The sequence below is a fragment of the Megalobrama amblycephala genome, linkage group LG1 (assembly GCF_018812025.1).
Source record: "Megalobrama amblycephala isolate DHTTF-2021 linkage group LG1, ASM1881202v1, whole genome shotgun sequence".
NCBI lineage: Eukaryota > Metazoa > Chordata > Actinopteri > Cypriniformes > Xenocyprididae > Megalobrama > Megalobrama amblycephala.
Genome location: NC_063044.1, coordinates 21,800,040 through 21,820,258, shown reverse-complemented (window position 1 = coordinate 21,820,258; position 20,219 = coordinate 21,800,040). Strand labels below are relative to the sequence as shown.

At 39.1% G+C, this 20,219-nt stretch overlaps 5 protein-coding genes across 9 annotated transcripts in view; 3 read left to right on the top strand and 2 right to left on the bottom strand.

Moving 5' to 3' along the window:
* Positions 1 to 20,219, top strand: part of LOC125244061 (stonustoxin subunit alpha-like) — a 1,172,099-nt gene that overhangs the window by 191,045 nt on the left and 960,835 nt on the right. The gene's annotated exons all lie outside the window — the stretch shown is intronic.
* The window catches only part of LOC125244410, a 28,183-nt gene that overhangs the window by 5,053 nt on the left and 2,911 nt on the right, over positions 1 to 20,219 (top strand). Inside the window, exons 1-3 of one of the 4 annotated variants that reach the window (XM_048154502.1) lie at positions 9,420 to 9,896; positions 19,635 to 19,762; positions 19,892 to 20,054. In XM_048154502.1, coding sequence (XP_048010459.1) covers positions 19,636 to 19,762; positions 19,892 to 20,054 — 290 coding nt within the window. In that variant the 5' untranslated portion in view covers positions 9,420 to 9,896; position 19,635. Of the gene's footprint in view, positions 1 to 9,419; positions 9,897 to 19,092; positions 19,248 to 19,634; positions 19,763 to 19,891; positions 20,055 to 20,219 lie in introns of those variants that run through there. The other 3 variants (XM_048154514.1, XM_048154499.1, XM_048154507.1) reach the window with 3 other exon arrangements.
* LOC125244566 (putative nuclease HARBI1) lies at positions 5,482 to 8,053 on the bottom strand. Its single transcript, XM_048154658.1, has 2 exons — positions 6,979 to 8,053; positions 5,482 to 6,755 (listed from the first exon to the last, which is right to left on the bottom strand). The coding sequence occupies exons 1-2, from the start codon at positions 7,263 to 7,265 to the stop codon at positions 5,858 to 5,860; spliced, it is 1,185 nt and encodes a 394-aa protein (XP_048010615.1). The 5' UTR covers positions 7,266 to 8,053; the 3' UTR covers positions 5,482 to 5,857.
* Positions 10,047 to 12,921, top strand: LOC125244390. Its single transcript, XM_048154481.1, has 2 exons — positions 10,047 to 11,271; positions 12,020 to 12,921. The coding sequence occupies exons 1-2, from the start codon at positions 10,538 to 10,540 to the stop codon at positions 12,792 to 12,794; spliced, it is 1,509 nt and encodes a 502-aa protein (XP_048010438.1). The 5' UTR covers positions 10,047 to 10,537; the 3' UTR covers positions 12,795 to 12,921.
* Positions 12,959 to 18,824, bottom strand: LOC125244151 (E3 ubiquitin-protein ligase NEDD4-like). The gene is made up of 9 exons (XM_048154169.1): positions 18,358 to 18,824; positions 17,525 to 17,737; positions 17,223 to 17,358; positions 16,650 to 17,035; positions 16,125 to 16,441; positions 15,817 to 15,998; positions 15,476 to 15,648; positions 14,514 to 14,728; positions 12,959 to 13,630 (listed from the first exon to the last, which is right to left on the bottom strand). Exons 1-9 carry the CDS (start codon positions 18,648 to 18,650, stop codon positions 13,392 to 13,394), a joined length of 2,154 nt encoding a protein of 717 aa, XP_048010126.1. The 5' UTR covers positions 18,651 to 18,824; the 3' UTR covers positions 12,959 to 13,391.

Here is a 20,219-nt window from a genome sequence, read left to right as displayed (position 1 = left end):
GGACGTTAAATGTGCCTTATGTACAATTTTAAACCTACAAGTAAGTGTATTTTTATGACAGTAGCTGTAAATGGACTATTGTAATGGGGTCAATCAATATACTTTGGGACAATTACTGAGTTTAGATTCATCTTACAATTAAAATTTAGTCTGTGCATATTTATTTTAATTTTTAATTTTGTGATTTTAATTTTTGCTCTTCTAATAACCATAAAGGTACTACAGCTGCCAAACAAAATTATAAAATTTTAAAAATACTCTCACTCACTTGGTATTTCTCCTGTTCTTTGTCTAGCAAAAAAATCACTCATCACTTAATAAAAGATTAAAAATAAAGGCCTGATTGTTTCAGGGGTCTTGTCACAGGTCTATTGACTTTGAATTTCTGTGTTACTTTTGCTATAGTTTCACACTTAAAACAATGATTTGGTAATCCTCTTGTCCTCTTTTGTGCTAAGAAATAAATCTCCTGACAGTTCTCTCCTAAGTGCTTCCATTGTTGTCAGCATTACAGTGGGCATGGAAAGTATTCAGACCCCTTAAATTTTTCACTCTTTGTTATATTGCAGCCATTTGCTAAAATCATTTAAGTTCATTTTTTCCTCATTAATGTACACACAGCACCCCATATTGACAGAAAAACACAGAATTGTTGACATTTTTGCAGATTTATTAAAAAAGAAAAACTGAAATATCACATGGTCCTAAGTATTCAGACCCTTTGCTGTGACACTCATATATTTAACTCGGGTGCTGTCCATTTCTTCTGATCATCCTTGAGATGGTTCTACACCTTCATTTGAGTCCAGCTGTGTTCGATTATACTGATTGGACTTGATTAGGAAAGCCACACACCTGTCTATATAAGACCTTACAGCTCACAGTGCATGTCAGAGCAAATGAGAATCATGAGGTCAAAGGAACTGCCTGAAGAGCTCAGTGACAGAATTGTGGCAAGGCACAGATCTGGCCAAGGTTACAAAAAAAATTCTGCTGCACTTAAGGTTCCTAAGAGCACAGTGGCCTCCATAATCCTTAAATGGAAGACGTTTGGGATGACCAGAACCCTTCCTAGAGCTGGCCGTCTGGCCAAACTGAGCTATCGAGGGAGAAGAGCCTTGGTGAGAGAGGTAAAGAAGAACCCAAAGATCACTGTGACTGAGCTCCAGAGATGCAGTCGGGAGATGGGAGAAAGTTGTAGAAAGTCAACCATCACTGCAGCCCTCCACCAGTCGGGGCTTTATGGCAGAGTGGCCCGACGGAAGCCTCTCCTCAGTGCAAGACACATGAAAGCCCGCATGGAGTTTGCCAAGATGGTGAGAAATAAGATTCTCTGGTCTGATGAGACCAAGATAGAACTTTTTGGCCTTAATTCTAAGCGGTATGTGTGGAGAAAACCAGGCACTGCTCATTACCTGTCCAATACAGTCCCAACAGGGAAGCATGGTGGTGGCAGCATCATGCTGTGGGGGTGTTTTTCAGCTGCAGGGACAGGACGACTGGTTGCAATTGAGGGAAAGATGAATGCGGCCAAGTACAGGGATATCCTGGATGAAAACCTTCTCCAGAGTGCTCAGGACCTCAGACTGGGCCGAAGGTTTACCTTCCAACAAGACAATAACCCTAAGCACACAGCTAAAATAACGAAGGAGTGGCTTCACTAGGGCTGGGAATCGATTCCAAAAAGAATAGATTCCGAGGCGTTGGGAATCTAGAGTCGATTCCAAAGGTTGGGAATCGACTCCTCTTTTTTAACACAACCCGCGGCCACGTAGCCGATTTCATTTGTCAACACAATCAAGTCAACTGTAAAGAAATAAAGTTCAGACTAAATAAATGGATCCAGTCGTGACACAGAGTATGGTTTAGGGTAGGATGATTATTTCAGCAATGTGTAGGCAATCACGCGCAATGACTGACCCAATGAAATCTTTAGAATCGGTTGCTGGGCCGGGTTTGATCTTACTCATAGTTTAGGACAAGAAGAATAAATCAATCGACAACAATCAATCACACTCACGCGAAGAATGTGTAAAGGCCCTAAAAAAGTTTATATGTGTAAAGACCTAGGATTTTCCCCCTTCTGATCTATGTATCCCTGCCTCTGCTAAATTATTTTTATCCCCTTTATCCCGGTGGGAATAAATAAAATATCTGGCTTCGCCTCAGCGCCAGGCGCAAGTCAAACGAGCGCGGAAAAGGTGACGACGAGGGAGCTTCAGTTGAACAACAGTGAACTGCGGTCAGATCAGAGCCGCTAAATATGATGAGATGTTGTCAGGCTATGTCGGTAACTCAGAAAAATTAACATGACTGTCCAATCAGCCGTTATACTGTGCTCGTGGCGCACACTAAAGAATTGCGTGCGCAAATGCGCCGGCGCGCGCTGCATAATTACTTTATTATAGCTTAAATAAAGCGCAAAAGAAACTACGGGCAATGACCGTCGTTGTTCTGTTGTAAGTTAAGTCATGAAATTACCAAACATGCGATTAAAGCTGCCTCAAAACTGTGCATGCATGTAGGCCTATTTGTTGAAATGGTTTTATTGTTATCCAATTTGTTGGCCTTAAAACATCTTAAGCATTCATATATGTACACCAGGGAAATTTTCGGGGGAGCATGCCCCGTACCCCCCTGGCAAACTACATTTTCTGTCCTCGGTAATTATGAAACCCTGGCCAGCTTATATCTAATGAAATATGAGGTAAACGTACATTACTCCAAATGTGCGCACTTTTGGACTAAAAGTTTGTCTATGCAGTGTGATCAAAAATAAATGGGACCAAACGCGATTGAATGTAAAGGTTTGTGTATCGTTATTCTATTAATAATCCCGATTGATATTGCATTTCTATCAGAAAGTCATTAAGAATTATATTAATTTATTAGATAGCTTATATTTGCAACACTACAATGACACTAGTGTTGCAAATATCTAAGCGATCTAATACTTCAAATCTCAAGGTTAAATCATTTTTTTTTTATGTTTCTGTAACAGCTGCCAAAAATAGTATATAGCTCCACTGTGGTTTTTAATAAATAAAAAAAAAAAAAAAAGTAAACTTTTCAAAACATCCCCCCTCTGTTTTTTTTTCACAAATCGCACCCTTTATATGTATGTAAATAGAATCTACCTATATGTATATGGTGAACATATTCCTAGTCTTTACACTGTGTCTACTGTCTACACCTGACGCAGGAAGCACGACGTGACAAATCCCCGAAGTAAATGCCTCGTTCTAATTATGACCAAGCAGCAGTCGCAATATGTCTAATAGGAAGGACAAATGGATTTGCAACGTTCGCTTTGCATGCCCGGTGTAGAGAGTTACTGTGTGTTCACACCGCCGGCGGCGAGAGCGTCAAAATGACGCTAGTCATTCATTTTCAATGAGAGCCGGGCGGCGCGTCTTGGACGGTGAGAGCGTCGAGGAGAGTTGAAATGTTCCTGGTGAGTGACTGATGTGCTTAAATTAACGTTATATATTTTCTAAAAATATGCGGGAATTACATGCTAACTTTAGCGCCAGAGCATGCAAAACAGTGTTGCTGCTGCAAATTTTTTCTGACTTATTGACATTGGATTTTTATGAAAAATAGATGTTGTATAGCCAATTTGTGACATCCGATGGCGACGAGAGGTGTATGTCACATTTTAAAATTAAAGCAGTCACTTCTGTCAATATTTTTTTATTTTTTATTTATTTTTTACTACAAGGAAAAACAAAAGTGTACTATACCTGGTCTCCCCTGTGTTTTTTTTTTTTTTTTTCCAGCAAATTTCTTAGCTGGATAAAATAATGATAAATGTCATTAGGCTTAAATATATACAGCACATGCAAACAAGCTATTCTGAAATGTGGGTAATGAGGTGTTTATATTGAATGTGTTTTCTATTGTATTTTGACTAGCGGATGAGTGCAGAAAAAGGTGGAAATCTCTGAGAGACACGTACAGAAAGGAGAGAAAGAAGGAGGCAGAGAGGAAGAGGAGTGGAGCAGGGGCGAGCAGTGTCCGGCCATGGCGCTATAGTGGGGTCATGGGCTTCCTCAACCCCTTCATAGAAGATCGAATAACGGCCAGTAATATGGTAGGGGGGGTTGGGGAAGGCCTGACCCCAGAAGAAAGAGAGTATGCCATGGCCGGGCGCAGTCACAGTCACACACAGCAGTTAAGCCCTAGCCAGGTCAGCCTTCAGAAGGAGGCAGGGCCATTAAGCCCAAGCCAAGTCAGCCTTCAGGAGGAGGCAGGGCCATTAAGCCCAAGCCAAGTCAGCCTTCAGGAGGAGGCAGGGCCATTAAGCCCAAGCCAGGTCAGCCAGGGACAGACAGGGCAAACTCACAGAAGAAAGAGACCACACAGCAGCACAGAATTTGACGAAAGGATGCTAACTGCTTTGGAGGCTGTGAGCAGAAGAGCTAGTGCTCCTCAGGAGGACAGTGACAGTCTGTTTTTTAAAAGCCTCCTGGAGGACTTCAGGTCACTGTCGGTGAGGACCAGGCAGGACTTGAAGTTTCAGATTCACAAACTAGTGTATGAAGCAAAATGCCTGGAGGCTGGACACTCGGGGGAGAGTAACGGGGTGCAGCTGACAAGTCTGTGAGGGGTGTTTGTAAGCTCATTTCCCTCACAGTCTTGTCAGCTGTACCTTGTGCTTTCTTCTTGAAAGTATTTGTTTCAACAGTGAAGAAAACGTTTTTTTATTCAATTATTTGTTCCCAAAGTTTTCAAAACTGTTTTGTGTGAAATTATGTGTTCCATCTGTGTTCAAAACTGGTTTGAAATTCAGATTAGTATTAATATTGAAATTATTATTTTGTATATAATATTATAGATATAATATTGAAATTATTTGTTCCAACGCTGTTCATTTAAGCTTTTGATTTTTTTAAAGTTATTTTAATTTATTTTATTTTTAAGTGAATATATTGGCAATAAAATATTGTCAACATTTCTGATTGTGTTTTATATTATTACAAATCTATTATATTTTACCATATCATATTGAAAATGTGTAGGGGGCCCAGGTAAAAGTACACTTCCATAATGCACTTAAAGTGCTCTATTTTCTTGCACTAATTTTGCACTTAATATACAAAAAATTCTTCTTTAGTACTTCTTAAGATAATCTTAAGAACAGTGTACTCAACTGTGCTATTTTGAGACACCATGAATGATCTAAAATGTGCTTGTACCAAACTATCTGTATTAAAAAATGTATTTACATATCACTTGTAGTACACTTGAACACTTAAATATACTCAGAAAATGCAATAATGAATTATTTAAAATATAGGAATAATGATAAATATATAAAAAATTTATTTATAATGTATTACCCACATATTTTTATACATTAAATAATTTAATTCAAATGTATTATAACTATGTTAATATTCCCTTAATATGATATACTTAACTAGATGTTAATGGTGTCTTTAAATAGTACTGTCATATGAAATAAAAAGGATTCAATAGTGAAGGCAGCAAATTCCAGTTTATTAAGAAAAAGAGCAGCAGGAAAGACAGCAAGGGTCAGATGTCGGGGCAAAGTATTTCTTGGTAGCACAGAGACTGCAATGGGTAAACCAGTCCTGACAAGAATCCAATAGGTAATCCAAAACTGCCTCGACGGGGAATATCCAAAACAGGAACGATGCCAGAGAGACTCAAACACAGCCAGGACTAACACTGCACGAACACACCAAAGATCTGAGAACACAGGGTAATATGCACAGACATTAAATAGTGGCTCTGATTTACTTATCAGCAGCAACACACACAGATATATTTATGGAAATCTTGCTTTTTTGATTAATTGGTGGCTCTTAAAAGAGCCGTTAAAAGTAATAGCTTATGCCACAGGTTGCCAGGGGACAGTTCCCTCTGTGGAAAAATATGACATAAATTTCTCCCGGACACGAATGGCCTCCCGTGTAGCGTTGTTGCTGCCCACTCGGGTGACCTCCTGTAACCCAGCAGCTTCCACATCTCCAGCCGATGGTATGGGCATCCTGGTGATATTAGTAGACCTCCTCAGGAAGTTGTGCAGGACACAGGTAGCCTTCACACAGGCATCCACATTGGCAGGGCTGATCTCAATGACTCCTCTGTAAATACGCCACTGAGCTGTGAGAATACCAAAGGTATTCTCAACAATCAGCCTTGCCCGTGACAACCTGTAGTTAAAGATTCTTTGCCTGCCAGGCAGATTGTGTCCTGGGAAAGGCCGCATGAGGTCTCTGCGTAGTCGAAAGGCCTCATCAGCCACAAACACACGAGGCTGTGGTCCCAGATGCTCTGCACCTGGCAGCAGAGCATCCTGTGGCAGGCCAAGGGTCCCATCCCGGAGTGCCTGGCTGAAGGGGGAGTTAGCCAGCGCACCACCATCACTCGTCCTCCCGTAGCTGCCCACATCCACTACCCGGAAGCAGTACTGGGCATCTACCACTGCCAGGAGCACAACAGAGTGAGTTCCCTTGTAGTTGAAGAACAGGGACTCCGAGTTGTCAGGGGCCCTGATCACAACATGTTTTCCATCGATGGACCCAAGGCAGTTGGGGAAGTTCCACCGATGGAGGAAGTCAGTGGCGATGCTTCGCCAGTCCTCAGTGGTGGGAACTGGCATGACCTCCTGCACCAAGGCATCCCATATTGCCCTGGCGACCTCTCCAACAATTCCTGCCATGGTGCTCACTCCCACAAGATAGCTGAAAGCTATGGTGCGGTAGGAGTCTCCAGTGGCCAAGAATCTGCAAAAAACAACAATTAGGCAAAATGAACAAACAAATCTGGTGAACAGAAGCTAAGTACATTTACTGAAGTACTGTAGCCTACTTGTGTGCAAACTTGAGGTACTTGTACTTCTCTTGAGTATTTTTTTCATGCCACTTCTTTATTCTATTTACTTAACAAAAGGAAAAAAATGAAATTTCAACAAAAATTAAAACAAAGAAAAAGAAATCATGAACTCACCGTAGACAAATTGCGAGGCGCTCAGCCGCATTAATTGCGCGCCGGTAGTTGGTGTCCTGCCTCGCAATTCGCAGCCCCACTTTTGACAGCAGGCTGTCAAACTGGTCCCTGTCCAGCCTGAAGTATCGCTGGAACCTGCTGTCATCCAGCCGCAACTCCTGCACCAGCCGGTGATATTCCCCGAGCTGTTGACGGGCTTGGAGAATGGCATGCACCCACACCGATCTCCGACGTCTTCTCCGCAAGTAGAGCAATGCCACACCAAACGCAACAACTTGATCATCCATAGTGATATTGATGAGTAGGCGCGCAACACTATTATAGGCAACATTTTGCCGCTAGAACGCTTTTATTCAGCGGGAATGCAATTCATTTGCTCAAAACAACACCGATTTGACCAATTGCGTTAAGAAGGATACACTTCAGCCAGGATAGTTTGTAATGTAGGTTGCACACAAATGAATATTAATGTTAATTAATTAAATACGAAGGCTAAACGTCTCCTAGAAACTGAATGTTGAAATTAGACTAGCACTAAACCATTAACACAAAAGCCACACCACACAAATAGCTTTTAACTGCTTTATTTCGTTATCAAACATGTATAATTACGTAAGTTAATTCCATCAATCAATTTCTTACTTTCACATTTAAAAGATTTCATCTTGTGGTCAGTCTGCACAAGATCGATATGCTTAATTGATTTGCGGCCCCTTTAAATGATGTTTAAGCATTCGATCTACGTCAGGGCGTCCAAGAATCTTTCGACAGCGTCGACAGCAGGGCGGCCAGAGCTAATTTTGACGTTCTCGCCGCCGGCGGTGTGAACGCACAGTTACTTGCTATGTGGCACGGTAAGACGCGACAATGTTAGACACGGTGTTGGCATTTATAAAAAAAAAATCGATTCTTGGAATCGATTCTTTCGATTCCAGAAACAGGAATTGGAATCTGAATCGAACAGCCCTAGGCTTCACAACAACTCCGTGACTGTTCTTGAATGGCCCAGCCAGAGCTCTGACTTAAACCCAATTGAGCATCTCTGGAGAGACCTAAAAATGGCTGTCCACCAACGTTTACCATCCAACCTGACAGAACTGGAGAGGATCTGCAAGGAGGAATGGCAGAGGATCCCCAAATCCAGGTGTGAAAAACTTGTTGCATCTTTCCCAAAAAGACTCATGGCTGTATTAGATCAAAAGGGTGCTTCTACTAAATACTGAGCAAAGGGTCTGAATACTTAGGACCATGTGATATTTCAGTTTTTCTTTTTTAATAAATCTGCAAAAATGTCAACAATTCTGTGTTTTTCTGTCAATATGGGGTGCTGTGTGTACATTAATGAGGAAAAAAAAATGAACAAATGATTTTAGCAAATGGCTGTAATATAACAAAGAGTGAAAAATTTAAGAGGGTCTGAATACTTTCCGTACCCACTGTAAGTCTGAGAATGATTCAGTGGGTTACATAACACTTAATTTTTAAGAAATTACTTCTCTTTAAATGTTTTGGTCCATCATACTTACCTTTTAATAATAAAAAAAAAAGTCTTCAATTTACACCATTTTTTAAAAAAATTTTTTTATTTAGCACTAATAAATGTTACACATAGATTTACACATAGTAAATGTGTGTGTGTGTGTGTGTGTGTGTGTATATATATATATATATATATATATATATATATATATATATATATATATATATATATATTAGGGGTGTAACGGTTCACAAACTTCACGGTTCGGTTCGATACGATACTGGTGTCACGGTTCGGTTCGGTACGTTTTATCACAACTATGCAGTGTTTTCAGCCACATAACGTTCTTTAACGTTCATTCTTTTAAGATTTCAGACATTTATATACGCATAAGCACCATTAAAACAATATATTTAGAGTTTATAAAATGCACACTGATGTCAGACATCAGTGGAAGGAGCAATAACAATCCATTCATATACAATTTGCCGATATTTATTCATATCAGACACACATAATGGGCCTAAGTAACTATAAAGTTTACTCTATTATTCTTCCAGTTCACCAGCCACTTACTTGCATATATTTCGGGAGAAAATGATGAATTCACCTGCTGTAAATCCGACTGACAGAACTCTGTGAACTGCAGCGCAAACTAAGATGGCGGCGCCTATCTCGCGTTATAGATCAAGATAAAGATCATTTATAAAGGCTTTTAAACGACAAAACACACTCACTTACACATATTTGAGGATCGGAATATCAGATAGTTGATAACATGGTAAGCAAGTTTGTGAATATTTTAAATAAACAAGGAAAAACAAAATAATAGCGATCCATCTGTCATACAGTGTTATTGTTGCTGCGCTCAGCGCTAGTGACACAAGACGCGTCCCTATGGAAACATTAAAGGCAAACGTTCTAAAATAATGGTTGCATTAAAAAAAAAAACTCACTCTGGGGGGAGATTAGAATATTTTAAACTCACGCTCGAAAGAGATAAAACAAAAACAGCTCCTTATAAAAAAATGAAAATGTTATATAGCTTACAGGGAATCCAAAGTGCACCCAAACACCAGACCTGTTGGTTATTTGGACGATCTTCTATTTCTGGTCTGTTAAACCTTTACAGTCTATGTGTTAAACACATTAGCCATTTTGCAAAGAGCCTTCAGCGCGTACTGAGTGAGCGAGCGCCTGCCTGAGTAGCCACATGTAAATCAGACGCTCCAGACGCCCCAGACGCGTTCGGTTTGAACGCAGCATAACTATGAGCATAACATTAACATTAACGCGAACGGGGCCAAATGTCTTTAAACGAAACGCGTGACTTTTGACCGTGTCAACACGCACTGTTTGTTCGCGGTGACGCGACAACACACACAGCAGCCAATGCAATTGTTGTATTTGAGACTATATTTGCATATGTGACGCGATGGTACGTATGGCCTGGTTGGTATATACGTATACAAACATCAGATGTCATGTTTATTCATGAAGGATGTCGTAATGGTATGCTGGTATGCACGTATACAAACATCGAGGGTTTTGTGTGTGATGTCAGCCTTATGTCATGATTTGTCATGCCCTTTTATATGGGAGGCCGAATGGGACTAAACACATTGAAACACTTGCGCATACATGTGAAACACTTGCACGTTCATGTGAAATACTTGCACGTTCATGTGAAATACTTGCGCATACATGTGAAATACTTGCGCATACATGTGAAACACTTGCACGTTCATGTGAAATACTTGCGCATACATGTGAAACACTTGCACGTTCATGTGAAATACTTGCGCATACATGTGAAACACTTGCACGTTCATGTAAAATACTTGCGCATACATGTGAAACACTTGCGCTGACTAACATATATTTGGGCACATATATAAAACACGTGCGGTTACGCAAAGTCCTTGCATATACCCTGTAACTGCCCAAGTACTGTTGTGCCTGCACCTGCAAACATTCTCACGTGTGAGAGAGCAAAAACATTTTAGTGTGTCCGGAAGTCGTTTCGTTGCAACCGGAAGTTATATCTTAAATATTACTCCATCCAAACTTGTTTAAAGAATGAAGTATTTGTTGTTATTCTTTACAATAGGCTTTTTCGTATGTGATCACTCGTGTGTTATTGCAAACTCTGACGAAATTTTTAATTTTCTTTCGCGTGTCCTTCGGTGCATAGAATGTTTACAAACTGACCCTGCAATCCCATACTTTACTGAACTAGAGCACCATGCACGGACAATTCGTTCAATTACGAATGTAGTTACTCGTGCGGGAGGCCAGGGGTCTGAAGACTGCATTATTGTTCTGGATTCATTATATAATAATCTCCGTTTAATTCTGCAGCAATTTGACAGCCAAATACTACAAGACACCGACAATTGCATCGTCCCGCCAACAATTCACAGTGGCACTGCTGGTCGCCCACGGTATGATTTGACAGCAGATCAGATTAACCACTGCTTGGATTTGGGTTATAACTGGCAGGGAATATCTTCACTGTTTGGAATAGACCGGCGAACTTTATTCCGTCACCGGCAACGTCTTTCTATTCCATCGAATGAATACAGCTCATTGCCAGATGAGAATCTGACTTTAATCATTAGGCAAATTCTAGAGAACACTCCAAATGCTGGTGAATCATATGTCAGGGGAAGTCTTCGCTCAAGGGGATTCCGCATTCAGCGATGGAGGGTCCGCCAAATTCTGCAGGAAATTGACCCTGTCGGACGATGCTTTCGACGTAGGCAAGCCATTCGTCGCAGAATTTACAGTGTCGGAGGTCCTAATGAATTATGGTATGTAATCAATTAACTATTCTCATGGCCTACTGTATGTTATTGTAACTTTACAGATTACTGTATGGATTATTAAACTGTCTGTAGAAGTAGTAATAATGACAAATAAGGTAAATGCATTAACTAACTTACACTAGTGCAGTTACAATAGGTATTACACCAGAATGACATTTACGTTTGTTATAATACAGAATTTCGGGAGGTAACGCGCAGCTCGTTCTCGGGTGTTGCACTGTTACATATCGCCAGAACATGCTCAGTAGTCGTATTAACTTAAGTCAGTTTGTTCACATTGTCTCTTCTGGCCACCAAGGCTTAATTTATTTGATCCAAAATACAGCAAAAACAATAATATTGTGAACTATTTTTACAATTTAAAATATCTGTTCTCTGTGTGAATATAGTAAAGTGTGATTTATCATAAATAAGTGTGATAAATCAAGTACTTTACTATATACTCACACAGAGAACAGCTGATTTACACTGGAGTAATATTACACTGTTTTACTGTATTCATGATCAGATTAATTCAGCTCTGATCAGGAGTAAATCACAACTAGCCTTCAACACATTCTCCCAACCTGGCGGTAGTTTTGCCAATGAGAATCATTCTGGTGTTGAACCTACTGGAAGCTGACTTTAAGACAGGAAGTTAAGGAATTTGTCTTTTACAGTATAATTGGATTTCATTAGATTTTACAAGGTGAACAGCTCAATAATCCATCATTGCCATTTTATCTATTGACAGGCACATAGACGGAAACCATAAATTGGTTAGATGGAGGTTTGTGTTCCATGGATGCGTAGACGGGTATAGCCGTACAATCATATACCTTGACTGCTTAAACAACAACAGGGCTTCCAGCGTTTTGTCTCTGTTTCAAAGAGGGGTGTACAACTTCGGATTGCCTTCTAGAGTCAGATGTGATCGTGGAATGGAAAACATCGAGGTGGCAAGATTCATGCTGAGAAGAAGAGGACTGAACAGGGGAAGTATCATAGCAGGACGCAGTGTTCACAATCAGCGGATAGAAAGACTTTGGGGTGAACTTAACCGTGTAGTGTCATACTACTACTCAGACTTGTTCAGTTTCATGGAGAATCAATTTATTCTTGATTCACTGTCTGAACTGCACCTGTTTGGCTTACATTATATTTACCTGCCACGAATCCAAAGGGCTGCGAGGGAATTCACAAACCAGTGGAATAACCATGCTTTATCTACAGAAAGACACATGACACCTTTGCAATTGTGGTACAGAGGAGTTATTTGTTCTGTTGGGCAAAATAACATGGCAGTGAACAGTGTATTTGATACAAATAACTCTTCAATTAATGTTGACACTGGACACTTGGCTGAAGATGTGCTCAGCAACCAAGTTGCAATTCCTGAAAACACTTTTCATGTAAACGACACTACCCTGAATGAAATCCGCCAGATGTTTGATCCTCTACAAGATGATGGTAATCACGGAATTGACATTTTCTTGGCGCTTGTAAATTTTCTTGAAACGAGACAGTAATTGTAAATTTGTTTTTACAAGTCCCTTAAAGTCAAGTGTTATCTCTTTTTTGTACTGTGTTGAATAGTTAAATAAAACTAAAACATTCAAAATACACAAGGAAAATATCATGTTCATTATGTTAATTTAATTGCATATTGCACCATAATAAAGATGTCAAGAGCCTCAGAACATGTAACATTTATTTTAACAAAACAAAAAATTTGCATCATCACTTATAAAGGTTAAAGTGCATAGTAGTGCAAATTTAAGTTGTGCAAATGTAAAGTTGTGCTGTTGTCTTAAAGTGTTTAGTCAAATAACAACTAAATTGCACAGATCAACAATAAACACTGTTTAACAAGGCTAACTCATTAACAGGTTATTATTCACTTGTAATCTACCAAACTGAAAATTCTAAATAATACAAAATAAGTGCATGTCTTTTCAGAGGCTTGGATGTAAAATTTAACAGGGCAGTGTGCCTCTAACATAACCGCATTCTTATAGTACCTGTAAAGAATAATTCAACATAACACAAAATAGTGTTCACATACCTGCAGTATAAACAGTACACTTTTGGCTCAACAAAACCAAGGAACAAATGGCTTCATGCCTCTACCGCATTCCAAAACCCTGAGTATTTTGGATCCCAAAGTCCATGTTGTTTTTGAAGTCTTCGTAACTTTTGTGGATGGGGAGTCGAAGGCAGTTGATGCAGGTGTTGGCTACTGGATATTTTCCTTCATTGTGAAGGAATTCCAGAGAGGGCTGAGGAGAAAAACCAATGGGTGGCACCACATTCGATCCGGTTGCAAATGTTAAAATGTCCTCCAGCTTTGTTGGCCCTTCCTCCTCTGATGGAAATGTAGCATAGAAAACCATTAAACATGCTGACAAAATTAATAACTAATACTGTATGCAGTGGCTTACACTAAACACTAATTAGTGTGAGTGAGAGAGTTTTAGTGTGAGAGTCTGAGTGTGTGAGTTTGAGTCCAAGTGTGTGTGAGAGTGAGAGTCTGAGTGTGTGTGTTAGAGTTTTAGTGGGTGAGTGTGTGTGAGAGAGAGAGAGTCTGTGTGAGTGTGTGTGAGTGAGAGTAAGTGTGAGTGTGTCTGTGTGTTCAATGTGTTTGTAAACATTTAAGGACCACCACATATGAATACAATTAATCTGTAATAAAGGTTGATTAATGATACTTGCCCATTTCCTGTGACAAACAATAACTGTGTTAATTACAGAGACAATGAATGAAGAATTCACTATTTGTAAACAGCCTAATGAACAATGTAGAGACTACAATATATTAGTGTGAGTTTAGTTAATGGCCAAACGTATCATTACAAATGTTCACGATGCTGCTGCAGGTGATATATAATATGGATAATATTGAATAAATATCTTTTCATCAGGTTAAATACTGATAATTGATCATTCAAGCTCCTTTACCTAAACCTCTCTACTCGCACATCCGTCATGTTTGTAGTTCTAATCGAGTCCAACGCGCAATGGGTTGTGGGTAATATCAGCCATTAAGAGTGTGTGTCGATCTGCACTTTGAATTCTGACCAGAATACTAATTTGAATAGTAGACCATCCGGGTATCTTTGGAATATTCTTTTCAACATACTACAATTTGGGACATACCAATTCTATTTTCGAATACTATTTAGAACGGATAGTATGCAAATTAGGACGCAGCACCAGTATTCTAAAGCTTTTAACACTAAAATGCCCACCTTCAGCATCCTGGAGGTAATCTCTCCAATAGGTGACCACTCGGTTTTCATTGGCTCGTCTATTGCTTCCCGTCTCGGACCATCTGATTTCAAACAGCCCATCCATGATGTCTGCGGAAAGGTTCCTCGGAGTGTAGCAGAGGGCAGCATGAAAGGCTTCTGGATGTTGCTGGATCTTCTGGAGCACTCCAAGTGTTTTCAATCCATCTCTAAACCTAAATATACAAAATTGAGACAGAGAAGATAATCCAACACTCCATTATTAAACAGTGTTCCTGTCATGTTTATCTTTAGTTAGTGCCACCTTCATGGACCTTTAGTTTGTTTGTCTTCCTAGCATTGTTCAGGAAGTCAGTTTAAATCTAGACTCACTGGGGATTTTCTGTTTTAGTTGAGGATGGTGTTAAGTGGCATAAAAATTAAATAACTAAGCCATTTTTACAACAAATTAATCAAAAACTTACTTTAGCTTTTCTTCTAAAGCAAAATTAATTTCCTATTCTCACTGTAAAGCTGCTTTGAGGCAATCTGTTATAAAAAGCACTATATAAATGAAGGTGACTTGACTTGTCAGTCACATGTTTCCTCTGTTTGATTTCCCTCCACTCATCAGTTACCATAGACAATAATCCTCCAGCCAAGCTGCTCATCATTTAGTTAGTTTTGTCTGTGTATTTAGTTCCTCTGTTTTCAGTCTTTAGTGTCGGTTGATGTTTGCGTTTATCCCATGTTTAAACAATCCGTCTGTTCTTGTGTTTATTGTTATTAAAACTTTGTATTGGATCCTATCTACCCTCATCTTCATCTTATTCTTATAACAGTCACTTAAACCCTTATTGCTACTACCGAGGTAGACCTAAAAGAGTAGCTAAAATAATGAGCTTGCAAAAACACATGTAAACCTATTTGTCCAATAGACTAAAAGAGCATAGTATTCAGTATACACGGAGACATATATGTACCTTTCAAAGGGACCACGGACACGGTGAATCACTTGAAACATTAGAACATCCTCCAGTAACGGATTCTTGTCCATCAAACTTGTAAGAGGTCTTAGGCAGCCAGCATGAGACAAGTAATCTGTCAAAGGCTCAGCAGATGTCTGAAGCTCCTCCACTGTTCTGGATTCAGAAATCTGGTTCCAAAAACAAAAAATATATATCTATATATACACAAACACACATTTTATACATTATATATACACATTTATTTTTTTTAACATCCAAAAGAAAAACATTCATAGCATGCCTTACAAAATAAAATGCACATTACACAAGTAGAAAACGTAAAAATGTCCACAAACCCGTTTCAGTTTTTCATAGAGTTCATTGTCTGCAATGTCCTCAATGACTGGTCTGCTCATCTCTGGTCCTTTAACTAAGCAGCTGAAAAGAGTTTCAGAGAGGAAACATGGCGGTGGGCCTCCATGAACCAGGCTGACAGCAATGGATCGACCAGCAAAAAAATATCTGTCATCCCGCACAGCTGTAAAATGAGAGTAAAAGTCCAACGGGCAACTACCACTTTGTTATAATACTGTGGCCCAAAATAAATAAATTCATCAATTCATTATTACTATAACGTTAACTGATTCAATGCAATTATACATACCAAAGGAATCAAGGGCCAAGTTCAAGTGTCCCTCATGTCCCTCAAACATTTCGGAGTGAGACAGTGCTTCCATAAGTAACCGTAGAAATTCTCGTCGGGGGCCACCAAGATCAACAGCCTCTTCGGTTGTTCCCTTGTCATCAGAGAACTTGATGCACATTGTGTGGTTTGGGTTGTATGACACTCTTCGAAAGCCTCGAATAGCTCCATCAAGCACTGCTGCACGATTGATATTGAATTTGCAAATGCCTGTGTTTCTGATTTTTTCACCAAGTTCTTTTAAGATATCAGTTAGGGAGGCATCTTCTTTGGGGCGTCTAAAATGACAATAACAGTAAAAAAGAAATCATTCAAAAATGTGTCAAAATGCCATCTTAAAAATTTGTAGTAAAAAGTCACCTACTTAAAAAAGCTCCTACTTCATGTTAACTAACCGACCATGATTTGAAAAAGACTCACTCCTCCAGATGATGTGATCAAAAGATCAGTAAAACTATTGCTTTAAATTAAGCATAATGCACTTACGTCTGGTCCTCAATGCTGGCAATAATAGCGGTGTACAATTCTTCATCCTCATCTTCATCTAATGAGTCATTTATGAGGTTAATGTAAGTTCCATAATCATTTTGCCAGCGCCTTGGGGTGGGGCTATTTGATTGTGGCGTTTCTTGTTGGCTGCTAGAAGAGGCTTGAGCATTTGTTGATGGTTGTTCAACATGTGTTGAAATGGATATTGCCATGCCATGGGACTCTGTCGCAGGTAGCTCCGCTGTTGAAGTTTTAGCACTTGCTGAAACAAATTCTTTGCTTGACTTTGAGGAATGTGATGGCCACTCATCATCTGTGCCACCTGTATCTACCGCCTCTTCCTCATAGTTTTCTTCAGAATCTGAGGTTTCTCCATACACTGACTACAAAAACAAGTTAGCAGTAGTGAAACTTGTGATTAGTGTTATTAGTACTATTGTGCACATTTGTGTGAAGTTAATGCCAAAAAGTAGGACAAATTAAACTATTAACCTTTTGGAAATGCACTTAATTACAAAGTAAATAAAATAAATGTATTTAAATTAATTCAGTTTAATGGCTTGTACTTACTTGAAGAGGCTCTGATGGTCTCAGATAAAGAGAAGCTCGTTTGAAAACCTTCTGAATCACATTGCCATCGAGCTTCTGGCCTTCATGGAATGTAGGAGCAACAAGTTTGTTGCCACAAGGCAAGAGGATTTCCAGACTGACAGACAAACAAAAATAACACAAGAGTAAAACTTTGATAATGTTTTATAAAATTTGATTAAACACAACAGTTTTAGCATGAGATCAAGCTTGGCGTTTTCAAACCTTAACTAACCTTAAAAAGTTGTACACACCTGCATATGCATGATTACAAACCAACTTACCCCACACCACATGGAATTTTCCCTTTGAATGCCTCATGCATTTTATTCATGACTGTTCTGTAGTCCCACGTTTTATCAAACTCAAAAGCACTTATTATGTGGCCCTTTTCATACAACTTCTGCTTCGTTCTCTGCTTGACCACATTGTTTTCTTTGGGGTGTGTCAGAAGAATTATATCTTTATTATAAACCCTATGATATGGTGGTTTTGGCCTGAAAAAAGAGAGAAATAAATTATTAAATGTCATAAAAATGCTATCAGTTGCTGTAACCCCTACTCTTGTCTGGCAGAAAATGTCAAGACACAAAGAAGAGGATGTTGTTGGTTAACTGTGTAACTAAGAGATCTTATGTGCACACGCGTGGGCACACACACACACACACACACACACACACACACAGGTGATGTGATTTTCTCTTGATGATAACTAGCTCAATGTAAGTGCTAGGGAAAATAATCAAATATAATACCCTTTTATGTGGAAAATAAAATGCACCATTTTAACTTTTAACCCACATTGTCTAAATGAAAGGTTAAATATTTGAGTACTGTAAATATTTACAGTATTGTGGTTGCACCATATTACAGTTCATGGTAACCATAAGTTAACCATGATTTTGCAACAGTAATCATAGTTTAACCATGGAATTTATAGTAAAACTGTGGTAATGCAAATTCTAATCTTCCAAAACTAATGGTGACTACACTTATATCAAACTATAACTATAATGAAGTTCATTTTCGTCAAGTTGCATCATCCTGCCCAAAAAAACAACAACAACAAAAACAACAACAATATAGGCTATGAAAAACATAAATATGCGGTACATACCTCTTTCCTTTGGAGTTGGGTTTCCAGCTGCTGTATCGTCTTGCTATGAAACGGGGCGTCTGGTTCTCTGATCCCGGTGTGCTCGGTAAAGTCACGTGCTGTGTGAGGTTTGTGTTCCTAGCGTCCACATTATGCGTGGGTCGAAACAATGCCCCAATTTCTGAATCAATCTGAGTCTGACTGGTCGAAGGACTCGAATCTACGGAATTAGCGATCGTATTGATCAAGACTGGAGAACAAAGAAGATTTCGCAAAATATTTACAGCCTCGGCAGCAGCCTTACTATCTGCCATGACTGCATGCTAGATTCCAATAAACCGCGCTTCAATTTCCTAATTAACTAAGCTTCCGGTTGCAATGAAACGACTTCCGGACACACTAAAATGTTTTTGCTCTCTCACACGTGAGAATGTTTGCAGGTGCAGGCACAACAGTACTTGGGCAGTTACAGGGTATATGCAAGGACTTTGCGTAACCGCACGTGTTTTATATATGTGCCCAAATATATGTTAGTCAGCGCAAGTGTTTCACATGTATGCGCAAGTATTTTACATGAACGTGCAAGTGTTTCACATGTATGCGCAAGTATTTCACATGAACGTGCAAGTGTTTCACATGTATGCGCAAGTATTTCACATGAACGTGCAAGTATTTCACATATGTATGCACAAGTATTTCACATGAACGTGCAAGTTTCAATGTGTTTAGTCCCATTCGGCCTCCCATACTTTTAAGTTGTCCTGCGTTCTTTCTCCGATACAAAAGTCAACAGCTGAAACCATCATGGCTCTTAGAAATTTTTTAGAAAACTGCCAAAGAACATTTTCCAACTGCGTGCAGCTTGTTTCTTCTAACCACACTGATGAAGATTTGAATGTTGTGATAGTACGGTATGTCCAAAATGCATTACGTTTAGAAGAATAATGGCTGACTTAATGCAACTTGAAATCATTAGCCTATGTGGTATGGAAAAATGTCCTCTTTACAATACCAGTGAATGTTTAATAGATAGCTAATAAAATGTATGTAATTATTAATTAAATTCCATTGAACTTTAGGTTACATTATACAGTGTAGTTCTAAGCACTTTGTTTTATGATCTGTCTGACAGTAATATGACAATCTTTTTTTTTTTTTTTTTGAATTGAACAAGGCTCGCAGTTTTTACGAATCGGGTACTTTGTACTTTATGTGTTAATGACAGTTTTAGTCAGCCACCACTGAAGTAGAAGAACCTAAAAAAATATATATAATATTATATATTTTCCCTTTTACAGAATGCAGACAATGGCCAGAAGTGTGGTATGGTCAAGAGGGAGATTTCTGGATCCTGAAACGGCAAATGACATGCTGGACCATGTATCTGAGTTTCTGGATCATTTGGAAACATTGACTCAGCAGCACAGTATGTTCCAAAATGTGTTAATATTAATATGTATCATATTAATGCGTTTGATATGTTTTGGTTTGCATAACCATATTGAATACTAACTGTGAATTGTTCTTTATACGTGTTTTTTTCTGTTATCCTTAGTTCCCCAGGGTTATAGTGCTCCCTTGGTAAGGGGCTCATCTGGCCGTCCACGATTCTCCATAACCGAAGAACAGTTGCGTTTTCTGATAGAATATAATTTTTCTACAAAACAAATGGCAGACATCTTGTGTGTGTCCAGGCGAACTGTGAAACGTCGTTTAAGGTGAGGTTATTTTTCTTAGTTGTTCATGCAGTCTCCTTATGCATTTAGATTGCATCTTAAATTTTAATGCAATATTCAGTGTTAATTTACAGTAATGTACAGTATCACCTAAAAATCTAGCTCAGTATGTACCTGGTATTTAAGTTGCACATAAGTCCATGGCAA